This window comes from Aspergillus oryzae, chromosome 3 (assembly GCF_000184455.2).
Source record: "Aspergillus oryzae RIB40 DNA, chromosome 3".
Classification (NCBI taxonomy): domain Eukaryota; kingdom Fungi; phylum Ascomycota; class Eurotiomycetes; order Eurotiales; family Aspergillaceae; genus Aspergillus; species Aspergillus oryzae.
In genome coordinates this window covers 560,407-582,458 of record NC_036437.1, presented here as the reverse complement: position 1 = coordinate 582,458, position 22,052 = coordinate 560,407, and the positions used below count along the sequence as shown (strand labels likewise).

The 22,052-nt window shown below is 48.0% G+C and overlaps 8 protein-coding genes across 8 annotated transcripts; 5 read left to right on the top strand and 3 right to left on the bottom strand.

Annotated features, from left to right (window-relative positions):
* Positions 1-2,590: 2,590 nt before the first annotated feature.
* Positions 2,591-5,622, top strand: AO090023000231 (RTP1/Tango6 family protein; the record flags this gene model as incomplete). Its single annotated transcript, XM_001820753.3, has 2 exons — positions 2,591-2,766; positions 2,820-5,622. The coding sequence occupies 2 exons, from the start codon at positions 2,591-2,593 to the stop codon at positions 5,620-5,622; spliced, it is 2,979 nt and encodes a 992-aa protein (XP_001820805.3).
* A 286-nt stretch (positions 5,623-5,908) lies between these two features.
* Positions 5,909-8,289, bottom strand: AO090023000230 (RNA lariat debranching enzyme; the record flags this gene model as incomplete). Its single annotated transcript, XM_023235490.1, has 4 exons — positions 5,909-6,970; positions 7,439-7,999; positions 8,050-8,151; positions 8,239-8,289. The coding sequence occupies 4 exons, from the start codon at positions 8,287-8,289 to the stop codon at positions 5,909-5,911; spliced, it is 1,776 nt and encodes a 591-aa protein (XP_023090507.1).
* Positions 8,290-8,733: 444 nt separating this feature from the next.
* Positions 8,734-9,297, top strand: AO090023000229 (ribonuclease P Rpr2/Rpp21/SNM1 subunit; the record flags this gene model as incomplete). Its single annotated transcript, XM_001820751.1, has 1 exon — positions 8,734-9,297. One exon carries the CDS (start codon positions 8,734-8,736, stop codon positions 9,295-9,297), a length of 564 nt encoding a protein of 187 aa, XP_001820803.1.
* Positions 9,298-9,575: 278 nt separating this feature from the next.
* canA (putative cullin binding protein CanA) lies at positions 9,576-12,793 on the top strand (the record flags this gene model as incomplete). Its single annotated transcript, XM_023235489.1, has 3 exons — positions 9,576-11,930; positions 11,986-12,324; positions 12,371-12,793. The coding sequence occupies 3 exons, from the start codon at positions 9,576-9,578 to the stop codon at positions 12,791-12,793; spliced, it is 3,117 nt and encodes a 1,038-aa protein (XP_023090506.1).
* Positions 12,794-15,801: 3,008 nt separating this feature from the next.
* zpr1 (zinc finger-containing protein ZPR1) lies at positions 15,802-17,264 on the top strand (the record flags this gene model as incomplete). The annotated part of the gene is made up of 2 exons (XM_001820749.3): positions 15,802-15,939; positions 15,996-17,264. 2 exons carry the CDS (start codon positions 15,802-15,804, stop codon positions 17,262-17,264), a joined length of 1,407 nt encoding a protein of 468 aa, XP_001820801.1.
* Positions 17,265-18,026: 762 nt separating this feature from the next.
* Positions 18,027-18,826, bottom strand: cyp5 (putative peptidyl-prolyl cis-trans isomerase; the record flags this gene model as incomplete). Its single annotated transcript, XM_001820748.1, has 3 exons — positions 18,027-18,590; positions 18,678-18,743; positions 18,815-18,826. The coding sequence occupies 3 exons, from the start codon at positions 18,824-18,826 to the stop codon at positions 18,027-18,029; spliced, it is 642 nt and encodes a 213-aa protein (XP_001820800.1).
* Positions 18,827-19,067: 241 nt separating this feature from the next.
* On the top strand, positions 19,068-20,515 carry AO090023000225 (uncharacterized protein; the record flags this gene model as incomplete). The annotated part of the gene is made up of 2 exons (XM_001820747.3): positions 19,068-19,252; positions 19,333-20,515. 2 exons carry the CDS (start codon positions 19,068-19,070, stop codon positions 20,513-20,515), a joined length of 1,368 nt encoding a protein of 455 aa, XP_001820799.1.
* A 404-nt stretch (positions 20,516-20,919) lies between these two features.
* AO090023000224 (uncharacterized protein) lies at positions 20,920-21,557 on the bottom strand (the record flags this gene model as incomplete). Its single annotated transcript, XM_001820746.3, has 2 exons — positions 20,920-21,118; positions 21,181-21,557. 2 exons carry the CDS (start codon positions 21,555-21,557, stop codon positions 20,920-20,922), a joined length of 576 nt encoding a protein of 191 aa, XP_001820798.3.
* Between the last annotated feature and the right edge of the window lie 495 nt (positions 21,558-22,052).

Below are 22,052 nucleotides of genomic sequence, written 5' to 3'. Positions count from 1 at the left end.
ATCTAATGCATTGCATGGAGCTTACTGGTAAAAAGGAATAGTAAACAAAGATATTGGAAGAAAAGGGCGAGCCTCAATGGGACGTCACTATGATGTACTTAGCATGTGTAGAGCTCAGATAAAGATGCTAAATATATATCATTATAGCACAAACTTGGTCTTCCACCCACTTGTCTCCCAGATACTCTCATATTTTGTGTGGTTCCTCCTTCACTGACATGATTGACATGGACGTCAATGTCAGACAATTCGAATCAAAATGGCCTAAAAATGATCTTACTTGAAGCTTACTTTAGCGTTCATTTCGTGTTAGGGTTCGGGTTTGACACAGCTATGACCAAGCAATTAAATCTTCACTCAGGTTTCAATATCCGACAACCTAGCGACATTTACAGAAAGTCTATAGATTCGGTATTCTATTACTTTACAGAAGGAGCTTTGCTAACGATTTTGATACAGGCTATGGCCAGCAAGGTGGCGTGGCATCTCAAATCGGCTTTTCAGAAAGTTACCGACAAGCTGCAAAGATAATCTTTGCAGTTAGAAGAAGTGGAGCAAATGAGCTTAGAAACAATAATACTCTCAATAAAATACATGTAGGACTTTAAATAAATTTCCTCAACTCTAAATCAAGCAAAGGGCTCAAGCTACAGCACATACTATAATGACTTTTAAGCGACCATGTGCAAAGGTGCAAATCTCTTTGGTAGACAGCACCAGTAGTTATACACCGGGCGACAGAATTGAAGGAACTGTGTTCTTTACTCCTCGAAGACATATTGCCCTACATCAGCTACGCCTATATTTTGAAGGTATTTATTTAAAACTCCTATTAATCGGACTTTGATAGATAACAGCCAGTACAGGTAAAACTGTAGTGCGCGTGGACACCAATGAAACCAACATACCACTTCCACAGACCACGGCGTCTAGAATGTTTCTTCGAATGGATCAGCCACTGTACGATATGGCTTGTCAGAAGTCCAAGGCACTGCAAATTGGCACAGAATATCGACTGCCTTTCGAGTTTGTCGTTCCTGCAGAGTTGCTGCCATATGCTTGTCAAAAACACCATCGCCACGAGAAGGTTCATTGGGAACACCTGCAGTTGCCTCCTAGCCTTAGAAAGAGCTCACAAAGGTATGATGAGCAGACAGAAGACATGACAACCAGGGCGATAGCCATACAATACCATGTCAGATTCAAAATCTTGGAAAGAAGCCAAAAGCACGGAAGATTGTTGACCATCGGAGACTGGGCGCAGCCTGTGCATATTCGCTCACCACGCCTTGAGCGAGCACCGCTGTTAGTCCTCCAAAATAGCAAATTCTACTGCCTGAGCCAGCAAAAACACATTACCAGGGGCCTTTGCCGAAGACGACTAGGGCTTTTGTCCGCGCAAACGACCACACAACTGTCAATAGATCAAGGGGAGATATCAGCTGTGCGACCAATCAAAATCAATTTGAAATACAACACCACTGCACGGTCCCCTTTACCAAAACTTTCTCGTATACAGCCTGAATTGAATGCTCTCACTAGCTTTGGCCTGACACCTTGGTCAGACTTCCCTGATCTAACAGAACCGTCAACGTGGGACAGGCACAACGACTATCGCGAGCACACTATATGCCTGAAACCAGCCACTCTAGCGTTCTTGCATTGGCGAAGAGACCCTGGTGTTAGGGATACAGAGTACACTGCGACATTGGAGATGCCAATTACTTTCCCCAGTCATCTTCCTTCAATCCCAACCTTTTACTCTTGCCTCGCTGCAAGAACATATTCGTTGAGAATATCACTATGTTTTGTAGTGGAAGAGCAGCGGAGCAAGACGTCGACAGTATCATTGACAATCCCGCTACAAATATGTTAATATCTTAATTCGGAAATAAGCTAGCCACAAGTAGTATAGTGCCATTGATTGATCAAGCTACTGCGCAAGAAGCTAGTGTGCGGGTCACGTGTAGATCGTCGCCATTTGCTGCATAAGCAATGTCAAAGTAAACCATGACGATACCTGGATTTAAAACCCATTTATCTATAAGTAGACCATGTGTGATACACAACAGATAAGGGACGCATTTGATGCCGCAGGCAGTTTTCTAAATCCCGTCCTTCAAAAGGGTATGCAACCCACCAAGTAAAATAACTCAAATTGACTTCATACGCTAACTAGATTCAAGAGGAGCTTCAAAAGTCCCGTGGAAGCTCATTACTGAAGATATTGAGCGGGGACTCGATAGATGAAGCCTTAGATGAAAACCTAACAAGGACTGCTGTTGTCGGGAAGGCTTTAGACATACTGACTCGTATCCACAGTGCATTTGTCTCTCCAATAAAGGATGCAGGATTTCCGCAACCTAGGGAGTCGGAAGATGCCGCTTTGGAAGACGCAAAGCGACGCAGGCTGTTACATGCCCTTCTGGACCTAATTTCTTTAGAGGGAATATATCCATCTCTCTCATCTGGGGCAGGAATTCCTCTTCAGCAAAGAGTGATTTCTGTACTGCCGGCCGGTGTTATTGCTCATCAACCGCAGAAGCCCCCGAATAACAAACCACAAAATGAAGTGCTTCTAGAACGCATAATGTCCGTACTTTCAGACATCATTTGCGACGAACGACGCAGTATACAACCCGTCATTCGTGGCCGTATCTTAAGCGATATAATCAGTGCGGCCTCAGACTTAGCCTCGAATGCAGAACATTTATCCCAAGATAAAAAACAGCGCTACCGGGATGTGGTCGCCAAGGTAGTTGAAGAGTATGTCTTGTTCAAACTTATTGCGTGATTTCACACATGCTGAGAGATTGTAGAACACCTAGTCCGGTTTTGTTGTCCACCTTGTCCAGCTTCCTTCAGTCGGATACAGCTCCGTGGTTTAAATCAATAGTTTCAAGTCAAATATCACGAGTCCCTTTACGCCAGGACGGAGTTTTGCAAACAATACTCTTCTTAGCTTCACAGCTTGCTCCTTCACTAGGTCAGGAGTCCCAAGACCAGACATCAAATGGCCCACACTTTACAGTGCAAGCGATCATGCAGTCATCGCGCCTTTTATCCTCAGTACCACAAGGACTGGACCCAGTAGACTACTTCTCTATCATTGGACCCCAACTATTGGCTTTGATTGATGGAGATGATCCGGATTTGAGGAAGACTGCGGCGTACGTGGTTGGTAATGGGATTTTATGCAAGCGTGCCTACGGTGCCCCCGGAACTATAGGTCATTCTATCTTCCTGGAACCGCTTTTCAAGACACTCACCGCTGGATTGGATGATTCATCAAGAAACTGGATGATGTCGTCCTCAGCTTCAGGCGAAGACTTACCGAACCGAGTCCTAGTCCCTGAATCCTTGTTGGTGCTGGCAGTTGACAGGCTGAGAAGTTTAGTTCTTCAGCCTCCAAACCCAAGTCTCGTAAAGAGGGTTGTTTACCCAATACTCGTCCCACTTTGGGGATTGGCTTGTGGTACTTCAGAGCAACAACGCAATTCTCTTCATGAAAAGATTATGGAAGTGCTACAAACCTACTTCGCTATATCGGTCGGAGAACAGCCACTTAAAAAGCTGGTTGATAATCTGCTCTGGGATGGAGGTTCCACCTGGACTTACAGTGTGGTTCCAACCCATGGGCTCTCGTTGATTAAGCGCGAAACTGCCAAATCAGATCGATTGAATATTGTACGACTTCTAGACACTCTAGCGTCTCGGGCTAAGCTTTTCGTCGGCCTACTGGGAGCTGATCCTAGCAGTGAAGAGCGCACCGGCGATATATTTTTATATGTGAGCGAGAGCTGGCTCGTTTCAACTCCGGTTAATGAGAGATCCTTTAATAAGCCCCAGCTTGGCCTCGCGAATGAGGCCGAGAGCATGGAACGCAAGCTAGTTAGCGCGAAACTGGCCGAGACACTTCTAGACAATTTCAAAGACATCCTTTCTCGTCGGCCTCTCAGAGTACTCGAGCTTATTAAACAGATCATAGACGGCGAGTTCAATCGCGCAAGTACACGAAAGAAAAGGGATGGTGATTTAGGGACTGGCAAGGTATCACTCTCCTCGCTGGCGAACATTGTCCCTGCGGAAGAAAATACAGAACAAGGCAACGCAGAAGAGTCAGACTCAACTGAATCTCTACCGGCCGTGTTCAGTTTACTCTCCACAGTACTCGCATCCCCCGAGTTTTCGGCATCAGAAGATACTTTGCCTGTACTTGAAACTCTCAAATCACGACTAGACCAACTAATCCCCTATCTTCCCCCGTCACTCGCTAAACCAGGGACAACTTCCTCGATGCTTTTGGAGATTCATATGACGTCACCTACAGAACAGAGCCAGAAACGACCATATGCTGAAGTATCTGATTTCGAAACACATCGCCGAGCTCTGACCAATCTTAATTCTGATCTCCCTCCCGTCCAAGCTGAAGGGTTCTCACTACTCTCCGATTTGGTTAAAAAATCCTCTCCCGTCCTCGACATACCGTCTACATTAACACTACTCCTATCTATCATAACAGATCCGTCCGAAGCTGCCGCTAATGACGAGTTTATCTACCTGAATGCAATAAAGCTGATAGGCACATTAGCCTCAAGACACCCACGCACAGTCGTCAAAACACTAGTCGATCGTTACACAGACAGAAATGAAACAACTAATCTCGACCAGAGACTCAAGATCGGAGAATCTCTTTTACGAACTGTCCAAGACCTCGGCCAATCATTAACCGGAGAGACAGCAAAGGTCCTAGGTGATGGCATGATCGCAGTCGCAGGGCGACGATCCCAAAAGCCAGAGACCCAAAAGCGCCGCAAACAACAGCTCGAAAAAGAGAAACGACAGAAGGAGCGCGAAGAACGGCGAAACAAGGAACCTGCAATGCCATCAGGCTGGAAGATCTCCTCACCCTCACCAGCAGCAAAATTACAAGAAGATGAAGAAGAAGGTTCAGAGTCCGAGTCTCCTGAACAAGCCGCCCATTCCGCTAATATCATCGCCGCCTGGGCTGCGGGCGCCTCGGCAGATGATGAGCCAGATGACCTGCGAGCTCGTGCATCTGCGCTGTCTATCCTGGCCACTGCAGTTCAGACTAATATTGCTGGTCTTGGACCTTCAGTGGCTTCTTCAGCTGTTGATCTTGCGCTTGCGACTCTTACCCTCGAGCAAGAGCCCGAGTCTGCGATTCTCCGACGAGCAAGTGTTGTCCTGCTTCTTGATATCCTCAAGGCGCTCGATACCACCCGGGAGACTCGCGGAAGCCAGGCTCTCGGTTTTGGGTTTTCACTTGCGGATGACTCGGCCGGTGGCATGTCTTGGAAGGATGAGAACGCTAGCAGCCGTGGACCTTCGACCATAGGTAACATTCCGCATATGCTGCGGACACTAGCGTTTGTCGAAAGCCGTGAAACAGATACCATTGTCCGTGGCCATATTCGCGTATTGATTGAGAGTTTGGAGGCTTGGGTAGAAAAATCCTTGTTGTGGGGAATTGGAGCTCACGGTAGGGAAGGTGAAAATGAGCCAAGACTGGAACTTGGGGATCGAATTGCTGGCCTTCAGATCGATCCTCTTGCAGGAAGACAAGAAAGCGGACGGCCTAGAATTGAAGAAATTGAATGAGCTACTGCGATGTTTGCGAGACGTTTGTCTATATCATGAGAAGATATGTCTATTACTGGTAAAAAAGTTGAAAATAGAGTGGTCAAGCTTGATATCTCAGATTTTATGCTAGAACATGCAGAATTGAAGAGTCACTAGTCAGGCATTTCAGAAAATAGGAAATCCATCGTGCACAATTGTCGTCAGAGATGTTAAAGTTTATGCAACATGTTCCCACGAGGGTATTCCCGCAAATAGACACGCAAACATCATAGAGAAAGCTCAAAGACTATTCATGGATGGCTAATTAGTAGGGCGCTGCTCGTCCGCGTCCGCGTCCGCGTCCCCAAGGACGGCCACCACCTCTGCCACCTCTACCGCCCCCTCTGCCACGTCCATGTCCATGACCACCATCGCGACGAGGATACCGGGAGAAGTTCTGTCTGGACTCAACGGGTCGTGGGCCGGCGGCCATGCGAGCTTCACGTTCTTCATCGCTGAGGTGGAACTTGTTCTCAATACCAATTAGCTCGCAAAATTGAGCGGTTTGAGGGTTATTGTATTCTGGCGGCATCTCTTCTGTGGTGATAGGAACCGCCGAGTCGTAGGGCGGGGCCGTTGGAACGAAATTCTCTGGGATACCCATTTTCCCGGGCTTTACAATGTGTTCCTCTACCCACTTTTCTTCCTCGATGATCTGGGGTTCGTAAACGGTGTCACCTTTATCAGCAGCTGGTTTAGCGGTCGCATCGCCCAGCTGAAGGTCGTTTGCGAACACACGTGTGATAGCAAGCCATTCCTTATCATACTGCAAGCGATAAGGACGCTCGCACTGGGCACCTTCGAGATCTGAAATAGTGCTAAATTCAACAAGTTGAAGAAATTCTCGGTTCGGGAGACATTTGTCCAAAGCAAGAAAGTGTGTGGTCTTGTTGGAGATAGACTCTGGCAAAGGCCCATTAACCGCGTAGGCTTGCGGTGGAGGTCGTGCAAAACCAGCAGGAAGTTGGCTCCGCACTTCTTCAGAGATATCTCCTGTGTCTTTTTCGACGCCTTCTGCAGGTTTGACAATGCTATCAGTAGGACTTTTATTGATGTTAGCCGCTGAGGTCGATTGATCCATGGCCCGCGACTCTACTTCAGGAGCGGTATCTGCAGCGGCATCTTCACCAGGGTCGCTATCCAGGTCCAAGTCAATTTCGTCCGAATTTTTCACGGGTTTGGTCTCATGTTGCAGCTTCTGCTTTTTGTTCACCGCAGTCTCGGCACATGCATCCCTCTCCACTCCGACGACCTGACGACCAACTCCATCCTCACCGATATCGACCCTTCTCCAGGTTAGGTTATGCTGAACTTCGGGGACAACTCCCTGGTGTTCCATGAGGCAACGGGAGTTTTCGATCGCTTCATTCTTAGCCGCAACCGTATGGAACTCGTTCCAGGCCGATATCTTACTTTGAGTGTCTTCATTGCCTTCCTGAATTGGGTCTGGTTGCTGCATATCAATGTCGTTCACAATACCTTGTGTCGTAGAGTCTACTGATGACTGTGCCGACTGCTGGTGCTGGTGCCCCGAGGAGTCACCTTCAGTCTGAAAAACATGAGCTGGGGTAGCACTATCTAGAGTCTCGTTTGTGGTACGCGCTGGCAAAATCTGGCTACTTGCCTTCCCATTTTCACCAAGCAATGACGTGACAAGAGCGCCGTCGAACCCAAACGAATTTGAAGCATTTAGGGCATGGGATGTACTTCCCTGGGAAGCAGCCGCTTGTCGTTTGGCACCTGGATGCTCCGGGATTATATAATCTCCATGCTCCAGGGTCGCGACGAATCTCACGTGCAAGTGAGCAGAAAACCAGTGCGCTGGGCGTAGACGATCCAGAACAAATTTCGCCGCCAAATTGCCTAGTCTACCTGTCTGAGAATCCTGCCGGAACCCTTTCTTGACTCTGAACAGTGTGTTATAGTCGCCATAGTTTTCAATTTGCTTCGGCCAGTCATGTGAAAGGCTAAGGTCGACCTGGGTGCGAATTTGGAGTAACTTGCGAACATCCAGCTCTCTGATATGATAGATAGACTGGATTTCATCTCGGTTGTATGGAAGCCGTTCGAAGTGTGGCTTTCGATAATCATAAGCTTTCCAAATGCCAGACATACCTGCAATACGTAAAGGGCCACAGCGAATGACATTTGCCGCTCCCATGTAGTAAATGTTGGGAGCGACCCATCCGCCGTAGTAGAGCTCAAATAAGTGGTTACCAGCCTCATGATTGCCGCCGATAAAGATGGTTAAGTAAGGAGCTGTACGTTTCCCGCTGTAGTATTCATGGAAGTCTCCCAGCTTCTTGAACTTTTGTGGTACAGACATACAAGCCATATCATGAGAGTTTCTGACGGCCTGGTGGGGGTGTTAGTACCTAAAATATTGAATAGAGGTAGTGATCATACCTGAAAATCGCCGCCAATGATCAGAAGGTCAACACCATCCCAGCCCTTCAGCGTAGCAGCCTTCTCCACTGATGCGTATATGTCATGAAGACAGCCATGTCCCTAACGTTGGCGTTGTATTAGCATCGTAGTAGAACTGACTTTTGAAAAATATGTCAATATCCAGTAATGTATGATAGGAATACTTACACAGCCTTCAAAGGCGACCCGAATCGACGCAGAATTGAGTTCTGGTGCCATGGTGTTACACTGCTGAGCCGAGTAGATGAAGATTGATGCCGAAAAAAGCAACTTAATTCCAACTAAAAAGTGGCCCAGCTCTCAGTACAAAGTGAAAGAAACGAGGCCGGTTTGCATTATTCTCAACTCTTGAAAAGACAGTAACTAAATGTCAAGATCAGAGAAAGAAACACAAAGGAAACTGAGGAGAAGTGAGGATGCTTGTGAGCTTGAGAAGAATGGGGGATATGAAGAAGAGTGAAGGACAACGACAAAGTCGGCGGGTTTGTATTGGTTGCACTAAAATTAACTTAATTGGCTGTTGCCGCTCTGCAACAAATCTATCCGTCCAATGATCAATTTCAGCTCCCTTTGAAGATCATAGTATACATTCCGAGCTTTCACTCAGTTCACATCTGCAAATCTTTGTTCCTAGTCAATGATATTGTTCTCTTCATATCAGCCATGCCTTTTAGCGATCATGCCACTCGATTGGGCTTTCTCAAGGATGCCGCCAGCTCGCTGGATTCTCTCAGCCCTTCCACTGCGGCTCATCTAATGACCGTACATAACAAAATCTTTTACGACGAAAGCAGACCCTTAAACCAGAGACAACAAGAAGCTTCTTGTGGGGCTTGCGGCAGCATCCGAGCCCCTGAGTCCACTAAAACCATTCATATCAAAAAGAAAATCATAAAACGCTCCTCGGCAGCCTCAGACGGAGCCATTGTCTACAAGTGCCTGCGCTGCCGTCGGCGGACAGTGAAACCGTCTCGAAAGGAGCCTGTTCGCCCTAATGCTTCGTCTAAAATGGCTGCAGCAATAGACTCTACACCTCCAACAGCTCTTACTGCAGTACAACAACCTGATTCAACCGAGACTAAGCATACTAGTAAGACAGCCGACAATGCGAGCAGCAAGAAACGAGCCAAGGCAAGAAAACAGGGTGGATTGCAAGCGCTATTGGCGTCTAAGCAACAATCTCGGGCTAGTTCTTCTCTGGATTTGTTTGACTTCCTCCAGCAGTAGACAGCTTGCTGCATGATTAGCTTTTTTTTTTTTTTTTTTTAGTCAAGATCGGATTATCGGCGGTAATTATTCCGATATCGTTTGGAGTCTAGCGCGGGGTCTTCTTTATCGGCCAGAGCTCTCCAGAGCCCAGCTCCGCCTCACGTCAACTGATTGATTAGTTTTGGGTGTTGGTTCACAACATACTAGTGTTCCCCCTAAACAACCACCTCTTTAAGATTACCTTTCACCTAACATAATACATATTTTATTTTTTGGACTGTTACGAAACGCTTGTGATGTCGTCTTTTTCCCAGGATGACGAGCACGATCCCCAAGCGGATGAGCTCCGCGAGACCGCCTTGGTGACGCTAGAAGCTTTGATAAGCTCCTGCGGCCAGAGGATGCAGCCTTACTTGCAAAATACGATCAAATCCGCCCTTAGATTCCTCAAGTATGATCCCAATGTCGCTGAGATGGAAGAAGATGAGGAAATGGGTGGTACTCAGGATGATGGCTCCGAGGACGATGGGACGGAGGAACCCGATTTGGATGACGACGAATTCGAAGATTTCGAGGAGGAAGGTGGCTACAGTGATGTTGATGACATGAGCTGGAAAGTACGCCGATGTGCTGCGAAGCTGCTTTTCACCGTCATCTCAACCTACGGGCGGGGTCGTGCGTTGGATGAGTCTTCCTTGTACCAGCAAATCGCACCTGCCCTCATTGCCCGGTTCAGTAAAGAAAGAGAAGAAAGCGTGAAGCTGGAGGTAGTTTCGACGATGACTGCCCTCGTACGTAAGACAGGCGAAGATGTTATGATAATCACATCAAATGGCTTCCTCGAATCGGTGGGCGGATCGAAGAACTCGAGAAAGAGAAGGAGGCAGGATAGCGACGCTAGTATGATCGACTTTGAACCAAGCATTGGCACCTCATCTGCAGCCGGTACGCCCGTCATTGCTCCATCCTCACCAAAATCTGGCCCCCAAGCCGATCTGGCGCGCTCGGTGCCCCTCGTCGTGCAAAGCCTTGTAAAGATGTGGAAACAGGCTTCTGTGCCACTAAAGCAAGCTATCATTGTATTGCTTAAAAATTTGGCCCTCGTGCGGTATGGTGGTCTAGCTGATTATCTCCAACAAATCGAAGACCCAATAGCCGATGTGCTCAAGTCATCGTCTCCAGCAGGAACCTCATCCACAGCAGCTGGAGCTACAGCCAGTGCAGGGACTCTCCAGATCGAAACGTTGAGTCTCATTGCTGCAGTTGCGGAGACACACACGTCTGATGCCCTTTTGCCTTTCTTAATCGCATTGATCCCTGGTGTCATTGGTGCCGTCAATGATAGAAACTATAAGGTGAGTAGCGAAGCGCTCGGGGCTGTCGAGCAGATAGTGAAAGCCCTCACTCCGCCCCGGGTGTCCGCTTCATCTCAGGATCTTGCATCACAATTGGAAAAGCTGTACGATGTTGTTCATAGTCGCATTACGGATACGAGCGCCGACCTGGAAGTTCGCCAACGTGCCATTCATGTATTCGGGGTTCTTCTGGCACGAACATCGGGAGAGAAAGGTTCCGCTTTCATCTCGCTCGACCGACGGCCAAAGGGACTTGCCGTGTTGGTAGACCGCCTAAAGAATGAAACTACGCGACTTGCGGCTGTGCGTGCTGTTGACGACGTTGCTGTCCTGTGTGATAGGAAGACAGATGTCACTGCGGCGTGGGTCGGCGAAGTCACCACAGAGCTTGGGGCTCAGCTACGTAAGTCAGATCGAGTACTCCGAGGTGCCAGCTTAGAAGCTTTACGCAGTTTAGCTATGAATTCCAAGACCAGAGTACATTACGATGGGAAGACTATGAAGGAATTAGAGGATTGCTTGTTGCCTCTTATCAACGCCGAAGACTTCCACTTCCTCGCTCCTGCTCTCATCATCCTTGCGAAATTGATTCCCGGAAACGCAGAGCTTCTCGTAAACGAGGCTTTAGTTTCAGCTCTTTGCTCAATCGTCCTCTCTTCACTTGTTGGTACTGTTTTGAAGGCGTTGCTACTTCTCGTCAAAGTCGTTGGAGAGGAAGGTGCAGGTGCAGTTTTAATGAAGAAACTTCTGCGTGATGTAGGCATTAACGGCGACACATCTGTTGTTGGAAGGGCCATTGGAACACTCTTAGTTCACGGCGGATCCAAGCTGGGCGTCAAGATGGATGATTTCCTCAAAGAGTTGCAAACCGCACAAGATGCCCAACGCAAATGTCTTGCGCTTGCTATTCTCGGAGAAATCGGCCTACGAATGGGCCATGAGTGCTCGTTGACACCGGAGCTATTCATAACTCACTTCGATTCGAAGTCTGACAAAGTTCGCCTGGCTGCAGCCACTGCCTTAGGAAATGCAGCCGCGGGTAATGTGAAGACTTATCTGCCCACTATCATGAGTGGACTAGAAAAGCCCAACCATCAAAGCTACCTGCTACTTCACTCGGTAAAAGAACTGCTTCAGCACCCCGAGATTGTTCGCCCAGATGTTGCCCCCTCTGCACTCAAGCTATGGCAGGCTCTCCTCAATGTCTCTGAAGAAGAAGACAACCGAGCCGTCGGAGCCGAGTGCGTTGGTCGACTAGCACTAATTGATCCTGTAGCTTACATACCGCATTTCCAGGTATTATCAATCATCCATCTTTGAAGGGCTACACCCGCTAATGTGAACCTCTCAGGAATGCCTGTCTAACTCGGACCCGACAATTCGTGGGGTGGTGATCTCTGCATTCCGTTATACCCTGTCAGACTCAAGAGATACCTACAACGATGTATTGAGACCGTTGATCGTCCCACTTTTGGTCAATATGCTCAGTGATCGTGACTTGGAAAATCACCGACTTGCCTTAACAACCCTCAACTCTGCTATTCATAACAAGATGGATATTATCCTCCCTCACCTTAACGAACTTCTACCTGCCGTGTTTGGTGACACACAGATCAAACCAGAACTGATCCGTGAAGTGCAAATGGGTCCATTCAAGCATAGAGTTGACGACGGTCTTGAGTTGCGAAAGGTGAGTAACACGGACCTACTTTGCTGTATGCATATTCTGATTATAGAAACAGAGTGCCTACGAAACACTTTATGCCTCCTTAGACACAACTTTCTCTTTGTCGCATATCTCTGAATTCTTCGAACGCATATTAGCCGGAATTGATGATGAGCAAGATATTCGCACAATCTGCAACCTTATGACTTCCAAACTAATCAACCTAGCCCCAGAGGAGACGCAGAGGTCTCTGGATGCGCTCTCAGAGCGTTACAGCGTCGTACTATCCTTCAAACCAAAGGATAATGCCGTGAAGCAAGAACTTGAAAAAGCACAGGAAGCATCGATGGGTGTTCTGAAGATTACTCGAGAGCTGAGCAAGGCGTTTCCCAATGCCGAAACGTCCGGTGAGCATCACAAATGGAAGGCCTACATGGAGTGGGTTCGAAAGACCTTCTCTTCACAGTTGAAGAGCCTCGAATCGGAATTTTAGACCGGTACATTTTCGTCAACGGGTCATCACGTTGGGAGCATTCCTTCTCAGATAACCTAGACCAAAAGTACGAGAAATATTGTGATGAATTTCAGAACGACCATATGTACTGGAGTTGATCTCTGGTAAGAATGAGTAGTGGAAACTTGCGTGTGCTCGCGGCTCATAGTTCTAGAGATTCACGAATTATAAAAATTACAAATAAGGAAAATAAAGAAACATCTATCCCTTACTAAGATGTAGCATTTGCAACTGCGCAGTACGGAGTAGAGTAACTCCTGTAGTGTAGCAAGTAATTCAAAACATGGCGCCCGAGAAATTCCAGGTCGCGTATCGGTCACGTGTACACGCGTCGCGCGCTTAAGCATACTATTATCCGGTCTCAATGTTTTGATTATCTCTCCAACTATTGCAGTTTGCCGACATCAATTGCCTCGAACGACTTTACGCTGCGCTCGCAATGCTTTTCTTTCTCGGGTTTTCAGTCAAAAGGACTTCCATCTATAAAATGTCTATTAAACCCTCTGTCTTCGAAGATGTGTTGTTGTTCTCTCTTCGCATTCCAGTTTGTCCAAGGTCTCCTCTTTGTCTGAAAGACTACAATTGTACAGATTTTATTCCCTCCCTAGCTTCTCAGCCTTTGTCTCTGCATTTACTACCTTAGCGGGTCCAGTGAATGCGATGAAAGTTGGGAATCTGACCCTAATGTTGACCAAGTCGGTTCAATGCCATCATGGCACAAGTTTCACGGTCTCGCATGGCGGATGTGTCACATACACCCGATGTCCAGAGCCTATCACAGGCACTGAAGACGGTCTACCATGCGTTCCAAGTCCTGAAAAGGGCACGCGTCGGTTTTCCAATGCTGGACGTAACATGCTGATCATGGAGGATGGTTTGTCTATGCCGGGGTGCTAGAAGATCTTGGAGAGAGAGCAGGTGAAACACGTAGGGCATCCTCATTTGAGTTGTCTTTGCGTTAAGCTCGATGGCCACGCAGGAATACCATGAGAGACGCTCTTAGCTGCTGTGGGATATATTATGCATCCCCCACTGCGCCTTTTGAACACAACAATTTGATCTTTGGATCATTTGCCTACACTCGGTCATGAAGTCAGTATGTCAGAAGGATCCACTCGTCGGCACCAATTTGATCTTCACGGAAGCAACCCAGGCGTTTTCAGCGGATTAAGTTGTAGCGAGGTTCTTCTGACGACTGAGCGGAGTGATCTTTGATCAACTGTTGCGATCCATGTGATCACAATGGTGCCATCTGGCTCGTTGTCCCGTTCTAATATAGCTTGGTTCTCGATGCATGATAGTCCTGCATGGCCAGGCGGTTAATGTCACTCCTTCCTGTCCGTTGGTCATCCATCGTGTACGTGTTTCCAACCTCAGGGAGCCTGGGCTACTTGTACCTACTCTCCAACTCCTCGTCTCTAGTCTCTCCAGTCTTTACAAAGGCTAGCAAACTCCAAATCACGGCACCCGCCATTGATTTACGCTCCATCGGAGATCCCGATCGGCCGTGTTAACCATCTCTTTGCAATGTAGGTTGCAAATAGATTGATGGGCGCCGACAATCACGGCAATGTCATGTTGCTGTCCCTCCCTTTTGGGAGGAAGGACGCGGTTTTTATGGATGCTATTTGTCCGCTTCTTTCAAGCCCTCCAAGTCTACCAGACGCGGAGAGGAAACAAAAGCTTGTCCCTGGGAATACTGTACCACGCACGAGAGGTTGGCTTTGCGACATGGGGGCGCTTCTGATCGAGATCAATGACATGTGGGGAAAGCAAGTGGGAGATGGGGATTTGAGATTCAAGTCCGACAGGAAGCTTTCTGAAAGGGTTCTGTGCATTCGATTTCTCTGCATAAAGGGCGTGAGAGGCAGTATTGATATCGCATCTGCGTTTGCGGGCTCTGCCATTCTCCGACCGTTCAACTTCTGCCGAATTGGGCACTACGACATGACCTCTTTCGACGCACGCCGTTTCCAGGGAACAGAACGCTACAAACGTGTGGAACAATGCATGTTGCTCTCCTCTCCGTTGCACAAATCAACTCTCTGCCCATTCGTTTGGTTGGCTGACCGCTGCGGTTGCCATGCGAGGGTGTGTACAACGTGAAGCATATTGCAGGACCTCTCTAGAGTGAGGATCAAAGCTTAGGCTTGTCTGTGTGGCTTCCTCGGCGACATGTCTCCGAACATGGCAGCTTAGCATGCGGATGTGGTCTCCACGGGTAGGATTGATGGGTAACGAAGAGAGTATACTGATGCTCTGCAATACGGAGCGCCTTCGTCAATTTCCAGGAACGGTGTTTGCGCAGGTGGCCTGTTGTAAGCCTTACATTGGCGAGCCGAATGATAGCGGGTTGGTCGCGGCCTGTGAACCGCCGTTTCCTTTCGAGGAAACGGCCCCCTTTTTTCTTATAAGTATTTCAATCCCATGCGTACTGGGCACAGCTAACTGCCATTATAGATCCTCTTACAACACTACCATGGTGTGAATAGTTGCATGCTATGAGGGCTGGTGTGAAGTATGCTTGTATGAGTTGATTGATCCATAGCTAGGAGATAGTTTCTCCAAGAGCCCAATTGAGATCTCTACCGTTTTTTAGCCTGAGCCTTAATCTTTAATTTATCACCAACGATCCTTCATATGTGGGGTTTGACTGTTCGACTCCATGCGACTACAAAGTCTCTATGACATAAAAATAACCCCATTAACTTAACTTATCCCTCAGGCTGACTAATGGCGTCTGCCCCGCCAAAAAAAAAATTGTGCCCCGCCACAGCGATAGTGGAAAGTCAAGGAACGTTCCCGCGCTCGCTGGCGAAATTTTTACTTTCTTGGGACTTCATTGGGTGTAAAGATTGTCATATATTTGTGGATTCTTCCGCCCATTTGCGCGTTATAGACCTCGATACCCTCTTACCCTTTCTTTTCTCTTTTTTTTTTCTTTTTCTTCCAATCATACAAACCCTCCTTAATACCCATCCTTCATAATGTCAGTAGAAGATAAGCCAGTCCAGCAAGAAGCTCCCGTCGAGTCGCAGTTCCAGAAGCCTGGTGACTTGGTGGAGAGAGATGAGGACACCGGTGTGATGTCCTTGGAAAGTCTTTGTATGAACTGCCATGAGAACGTACGTTTACCAGCTGGAACATGAGAGTTATAGCGGCGCAACTAACCTGGTTTCAGGGAACGACAAGGCTCCTCCTCCTCCGAGTACCTTACTTCCGCGACATCATCCTCGAATCCTTCGAATGCCCCCATTGCCACTTCAAGGACAACTCCGTCAAATCCGCTGGTCAGATCCAAGAGAAGGGCGCAAAGTACACACTTACTGTCCAGGGCGAAAATGACCTCCAGCGCCAGGTTGTTCGAAGCGACACTTCAATCTTCAAGGTTGAATCTCTGGGAATCGAGATGCCCAAGGGCGAGAGTCAGTTTACGACTGTCGAAGGAGTGATTCAGAAAATCTACGAGTCGCTGTCTAGCGAGCAACCCCTGCGTAAGGCTCAGGCACCTGAACTTCACGATGCGCTTGTGCCTATCATCGAGAACCTCCAGAAGATCCTGAACCGAGACGGATTCCCCTTCACCGTCTCTCTCGATGACCCCACTGGAAACTCATGGATCGCGCCTACTATTAACGACACTGGAAACAACTACAAGCGTCGTGACTACCCTCGTACGCACGAGCAGAATGAAGAGCTTGGAATTTCCGCGGACCCCAATGCTGTGGAGCATGAAGCATCTGGCGAATGGGAAGATTCTGAGATTGTCGATGGTCAGGTCTACAGTCTGCCTACCGAATGTCCAGGCTGCACGAAGCCTGGCTTCGTTAACATGAAGAAGGTGAACATCCCCTACTTCAAGGAGGTCATCATCTGGAGTACATCTTGCGAGCACTGCGGATACCGTACTAGCGAAGTTAAGACTGGTGGTGAAGTTCCGGAGAAGGGCAAGCGCATCACTCTTAGGGTCGAGAATGAAGTTGACCTCTCGCGTGATATCCTCAAGTCCGACACCTGCGCTCTGCACAGTGAAGAGTTGGAAGTCACTGTTCAGCCTGGTACATTGGGCGGACGTTTCACTACCGTTGAAGGTCTGCTCACCGAAATCCGTGATCAACTGCACGGCCAGATCTTCGATGTCGACGATGCGAGCGGCGCTGGAGGAGACAGCATGGCATCCGACACTAAAGAGAAGTGGACTCGCTTCTTCTCTCGTCTCGATGCTGCTATCAATGGAGACATGAAGTTTGTCATCACTCTCGAAGATCCCATGGCCAACAGCTACGTCCAGGACTTGTGTGCGCCTGCTGTCGATCATCAGATCACGACTGAAGAGTACACCCGTACTGAAGAAGAGGAAGAAGAGCTCGGTCTGAAGGACATGAAGCTCGAAGGTTACGAGGAGGATACGGAGAAGAAGGAAGAGGACAACACCGAACAGAAGTCATAATTGACCTGCATTGGGTCTCACGACTGCTTTATCTGCCGATGATATTCATTTCCTCACGATGTGCATGATTTATCCTTTTCAGTTGTTTATGATATGTTTACCATGCATCCATGCATAATTGTCTTTCAAGACAGCTATGTCCCGTTTTGCGCTCTAGATATCCGATGAAGTTGTGGCTTGTTTACACGGTGTAGTGTCGGGGGTGTTATATCTCTTTCTTCGCTTGGAATATATTTATGGTTCTCCTGGGTGGTATACAAAAGTCCAATAAAGAATGCCGATGACGAGCTTCATAAAATTATAAGTCTGATTCCATGCTATGTCGTTGAGTAATCCACTTCACTGATAAACAGTAGCGCTTTTATGCCCAATTTTCCAGACTTCTCGCCACTGGAGCGCATCTTTCATTATGCAACGTCGTGCTACATATTAGAAATACTTCGATAATCAGGTCCCAAGGACGCAGTGTTATTATGCAGGAGCTCCTGCAGTGCACACCTGAGTCGGCTGTATGTAATTCTTCGACCAAAATGGACCACCATAAAGTGGAATAGGCTCCAACAATCCCAATGACCCCGGACAACGCGTGAGTCCGGTGAAAGATCCATTGTCCAGAACAGCATATCGCTTTGGCAAAGTCATTCCCTCGGTGTTAGTCCTGTATTGCGGCCCTAGAACCTTAAATTCGGGGCTTTGCTTGGTGTTCGACAATCGCGTAATATTTCGCACTCAATCCCGCATACTCTCTAGTAAAACCTTCTCTCACTTTGCAAGTGGATTCGCGTGTATCGTGACCCTGTTAATGCGCAGTGCTTCATATTCTGACTCCTCACCCTCTTTCGGCTGCACAACCCTCCCTTTCTTATCCACCTTCACATTCGCCTTCTCTAATTTGGTCAACACATCACCCCCTTCATCTTGTGCTGTCAAGTTCAACACCTTCCCGAAGACCGTGCTATTTCCGTCCAAATGAGGGGCAGGAGCAAACGTAATGAAGAATTGACTTCCATTAATTGTAGCCCCCATAGCACCCTGGGAGCCGGGAGCTGTTCTATCTTTGACTGGCCGCGCTGCCATAGAGAGGATTCCGCGCGTGTTGTGTCGAAGAGCGGGGAGGTGGATTTCTTGGTTCAATGCGCCGGGGTGGTTGATTGATGTACCGCCTTTGGGGATGTCGTCGAAGGGAAGCATGGGTTTGGTGCTTTCTTGCGATTGGTGCGCTGCTGGTCCGAGAGAAATATCGCCTCCTTGGATCATGAAGCCGGGGATTAGACGGTGGAAGGGTGTGTTGTTGTATGCGCCGCATGCGCAAAGGGCGAGGAAGTTCTATTCAGTTTAGCCTTAGTATACAGGTATAAGCTAAGTTATGAGGTAGAGCAGTTAATACACGTAGAGGCGCAAGGTACTACATACCTCTACTGTTTTAGGCACTGCCTCGCAGAAGAGCTCGACCTTCAGGTCGCCTTGGGTGGTGTGGAGCTGTTAGGTATCCATAGTGATTAGTCGATAATCTGGGGTTATGAGAATTCAAGTCGTCACAATGAACTCACAGTAACCGACATGACTCTAGGATATAGTAGTGAACTAAGTATGAGAATATAGGATGACAGAAGACTGATGACGGCGAAACATGCAACGGATGGAGCTCGGGCTTTTTCGCCGCATTTACCTATCAAATTGACTACACGGTCACATGACGGACGCTGATAACGACGCGTCCTTTAGATAACAAAAAATTACACGGATTTTCAAGGCATCGACCCTCCGATTCCATGATCATTCGAGGCTGGATCTTCGTACAGGATGAACAACAGACCTGTTGAACAAGCATTAGGTATTCTATTGCCGACCCATGCCGATGACCTGCCTCAAGAGCTCCGCAGTTTAGCCTTATCTCTTGTCGCGCAATCTCGCAGCTTTTCTACTAGCTTAAGGCCCGAGGAAGAGATCGCACGCCCTTATGCTTGTGCCGAGATCGCGTGCCGCCGGTATGTTTAGCGTCTTATCCCCCTGTCGCTACACCATATCCTCTGGTTAATTGGTACACTGACTATCTGGCTGTGTTTAGGCTAACTCGGGCCCTCAAACTCCCCCCCTTGATGGGCCATCCGCCATGTCCTCCGCGTGCCTACAAGAAGCTCTATGCATTCCTTGATCGCTCCCTTTCGAATAGTGTAGCTGGAGTAAAGCGTGCAGGGAGCAATTCTATCTCAGAAACACCTTCACGCACCGGATCCGCTTCGTCGACCCCTGCAAAAAATACGAAGCGTACCCGGACGCCTCCAAAGACAGCAACAACGCCGCATAAACTCCAAAACACCGCAAACAAACCCACGCCATTAAAGAAGGCTATCACACATGAAGGAAGCGGCTCTCGCTCTGAAACACCCCAGAAGTCCAAGGTCCGCACTAATGGCCTTCCTGGCTCTACGATTATCCCCGATGCACCTGCCTGGGTGATGACGTCTATTCGGAGCGTGTGTAAAACTTTATCTACTCCAGCTCCACGGACAAGTACATGGTCCCGGCCTCCAATTTCGAGGACCTTACCTCCTCATATTTTTGCTGGTGTATCATCCATCTTATATTTCATTTCTCGGATTTCTGCCAAGGATGATGATGATTTCGACGAAGAAACCCTAGAATTCGTGGAGCCTATCCTAATTGTGAAGGATAAAGAGAATGATGAAGATTATAAAGAGGTTGTCAACGCTCTGGTAGTAGCCGTCTATTTCCTGGCTCTCGCCCGCAGACGAAGCTCCTTATCCGAAGGGGAAGGAGAAACGAAGAAGCTCGACAAGAAGACGTTTTCCGAGATGCGCCAGACTGCATTAGTGAGCATTGGTCTCCCTTCAACCGAGAGAAGACATCGCGAGGACGTCGACCAGTGGATCGCATTGATAATGCAACAACACTGGGCCAATGGCAAGGAATGGTTCGAAAACATCCCGCAGGCTGGAGAATTGGACGGGGATGATGCGTATCTTTCGGACGAGGACGGCTTCGGCGAGGATGGAGAAAGAGCTAAAAGCGCTAAGCGACAAAAGACAACGAAATCGGGTCGCTCACTGGCCAAACACTCATCCAGGAAGGGCCTTCTACCGGGTCTTGGTACCATGATGCAGGATCGTGTTGATTGGTTAAGCGACGATCGCAAGGAAGATTACCTTGAGTGGAAGGCAGCAGTCCTGGCGCGAATTGAGCAGATCCAAAAATCTGCAGCGCAGCATATCGGCGCCTTACCCGTTTGATGAACACTTCTGGATAACGCTTTTTGAGGATAGGAGTTATCAAGTCGGCTATCGTTCTTGCTTTCTTATTATCTTAGCGTATTCTGGATTGCTTCATTATCAATGCCTCCGTTCTACACTATGTATCATTAGACCTTACTATTTGTATTATAGAGTCTCTATACCCAACCCAATCTTAATGTCTTATCTATATAAAAATCCTGATATCATTTCATCTCCCTCTAGGTCCCACTCAGCTTTCAACATAAAGCACAGTTTTCTTTGTGGCACTCTTCCAAACTTGCCAACTGTGTTTGGGAGTGTCATTTGGCGTCGCCGGCTATCCCATGGCACGAGAGAACCCCCTTCTGATTGATTTCTATCAAATACATCCCGCCTTGGAGCGCCTCAACTATATCCCTCAATCAGAAAACAGTCCATATATGTGACATAGAGCACTTACACAAGTTATAAAACACAGGACCCGTCCACGTAGCCGTAACCGGGTTCATATAGGTCTTCTCATTGTCGCGCACCTTCGCGCAGTAGCATAGCATATTAGGGTTTGAATTGAGATACCGACATGTCGAGCACTCCCCTCCTGCCTTGGAGAGTCCAGCACCACTAGTATCCGTTAGCCTATCACAACGACGTGTTAATAAACAAGGGTAGCATAGTATACGTACTGCTTCTGTGCAACAAGTCTTCCGCTGCCGTCATTGTTCTTGTGCCACCCAAGACAACGGTCCAGGCTCAGCTCGGAGTACTGCTTTTTGTTCGTCCCCGGGACGTTGCAAGATGCTGTCAAGAGTTGCTGTGCTGAGTGGCCTTTAGAAACTGAGGGTCCTTCTTTGATCTTGATGTCTTTGCATTCCTGTTGCAGGGGTGAGACTTTGGGAGGGGTCTTCTTGGGAGGGGCCCTCTTGGGTAGTATTTGGAAGCCGGATCGAGGTAGCACGGCGCCTGGATCTGGGTTTGTGAGTGTGTTTTCGGGGGTGATGGTTTGGCTGGCAGCCAGTGTTACCAGGTAGGTGGCGAGGAGGAGGATTAGATTCCGGTACATCGTTGCTGGTTGTTGGGCCTGGAAGCGAAGGTGTATGTCACTGAGGGAAGATGGAACTTGTAAGGAAGTGAGGGTTGACGATGGCAGATGGAGGTTGATATAAGTTCTATATAAGTTCCATCCCGGCGCCTTGAAGGAGAATTATCTGATCTAAATTTATGCCGTGCATGTCTTTGTTATTGTATAGTGCGTCGGGAGGCTGTTTCATACTTTTCTGGTTTGCAATTGGTATCGAATGAGATGCTCATTATTTCAATTCTTCTATTTTTGTCGTTCTTGGCCGGGGCGCTGGGCGACGGGTTAACTGGCTGCCCTATGAATTCTTCACTCTAGATGTCAATTTTAGAAACTGCAATTTTACTCCTCTATATCTTCTCCGGACGGGGCGCAGTAGACAAATCTTGACTGAACAAACGGGATGTCGGATTTCTGTGCTCCATGTAGGCCCATAGCAAGTAGCTGGATATAAAGAATGAATGCTTCCAGTATATTCCC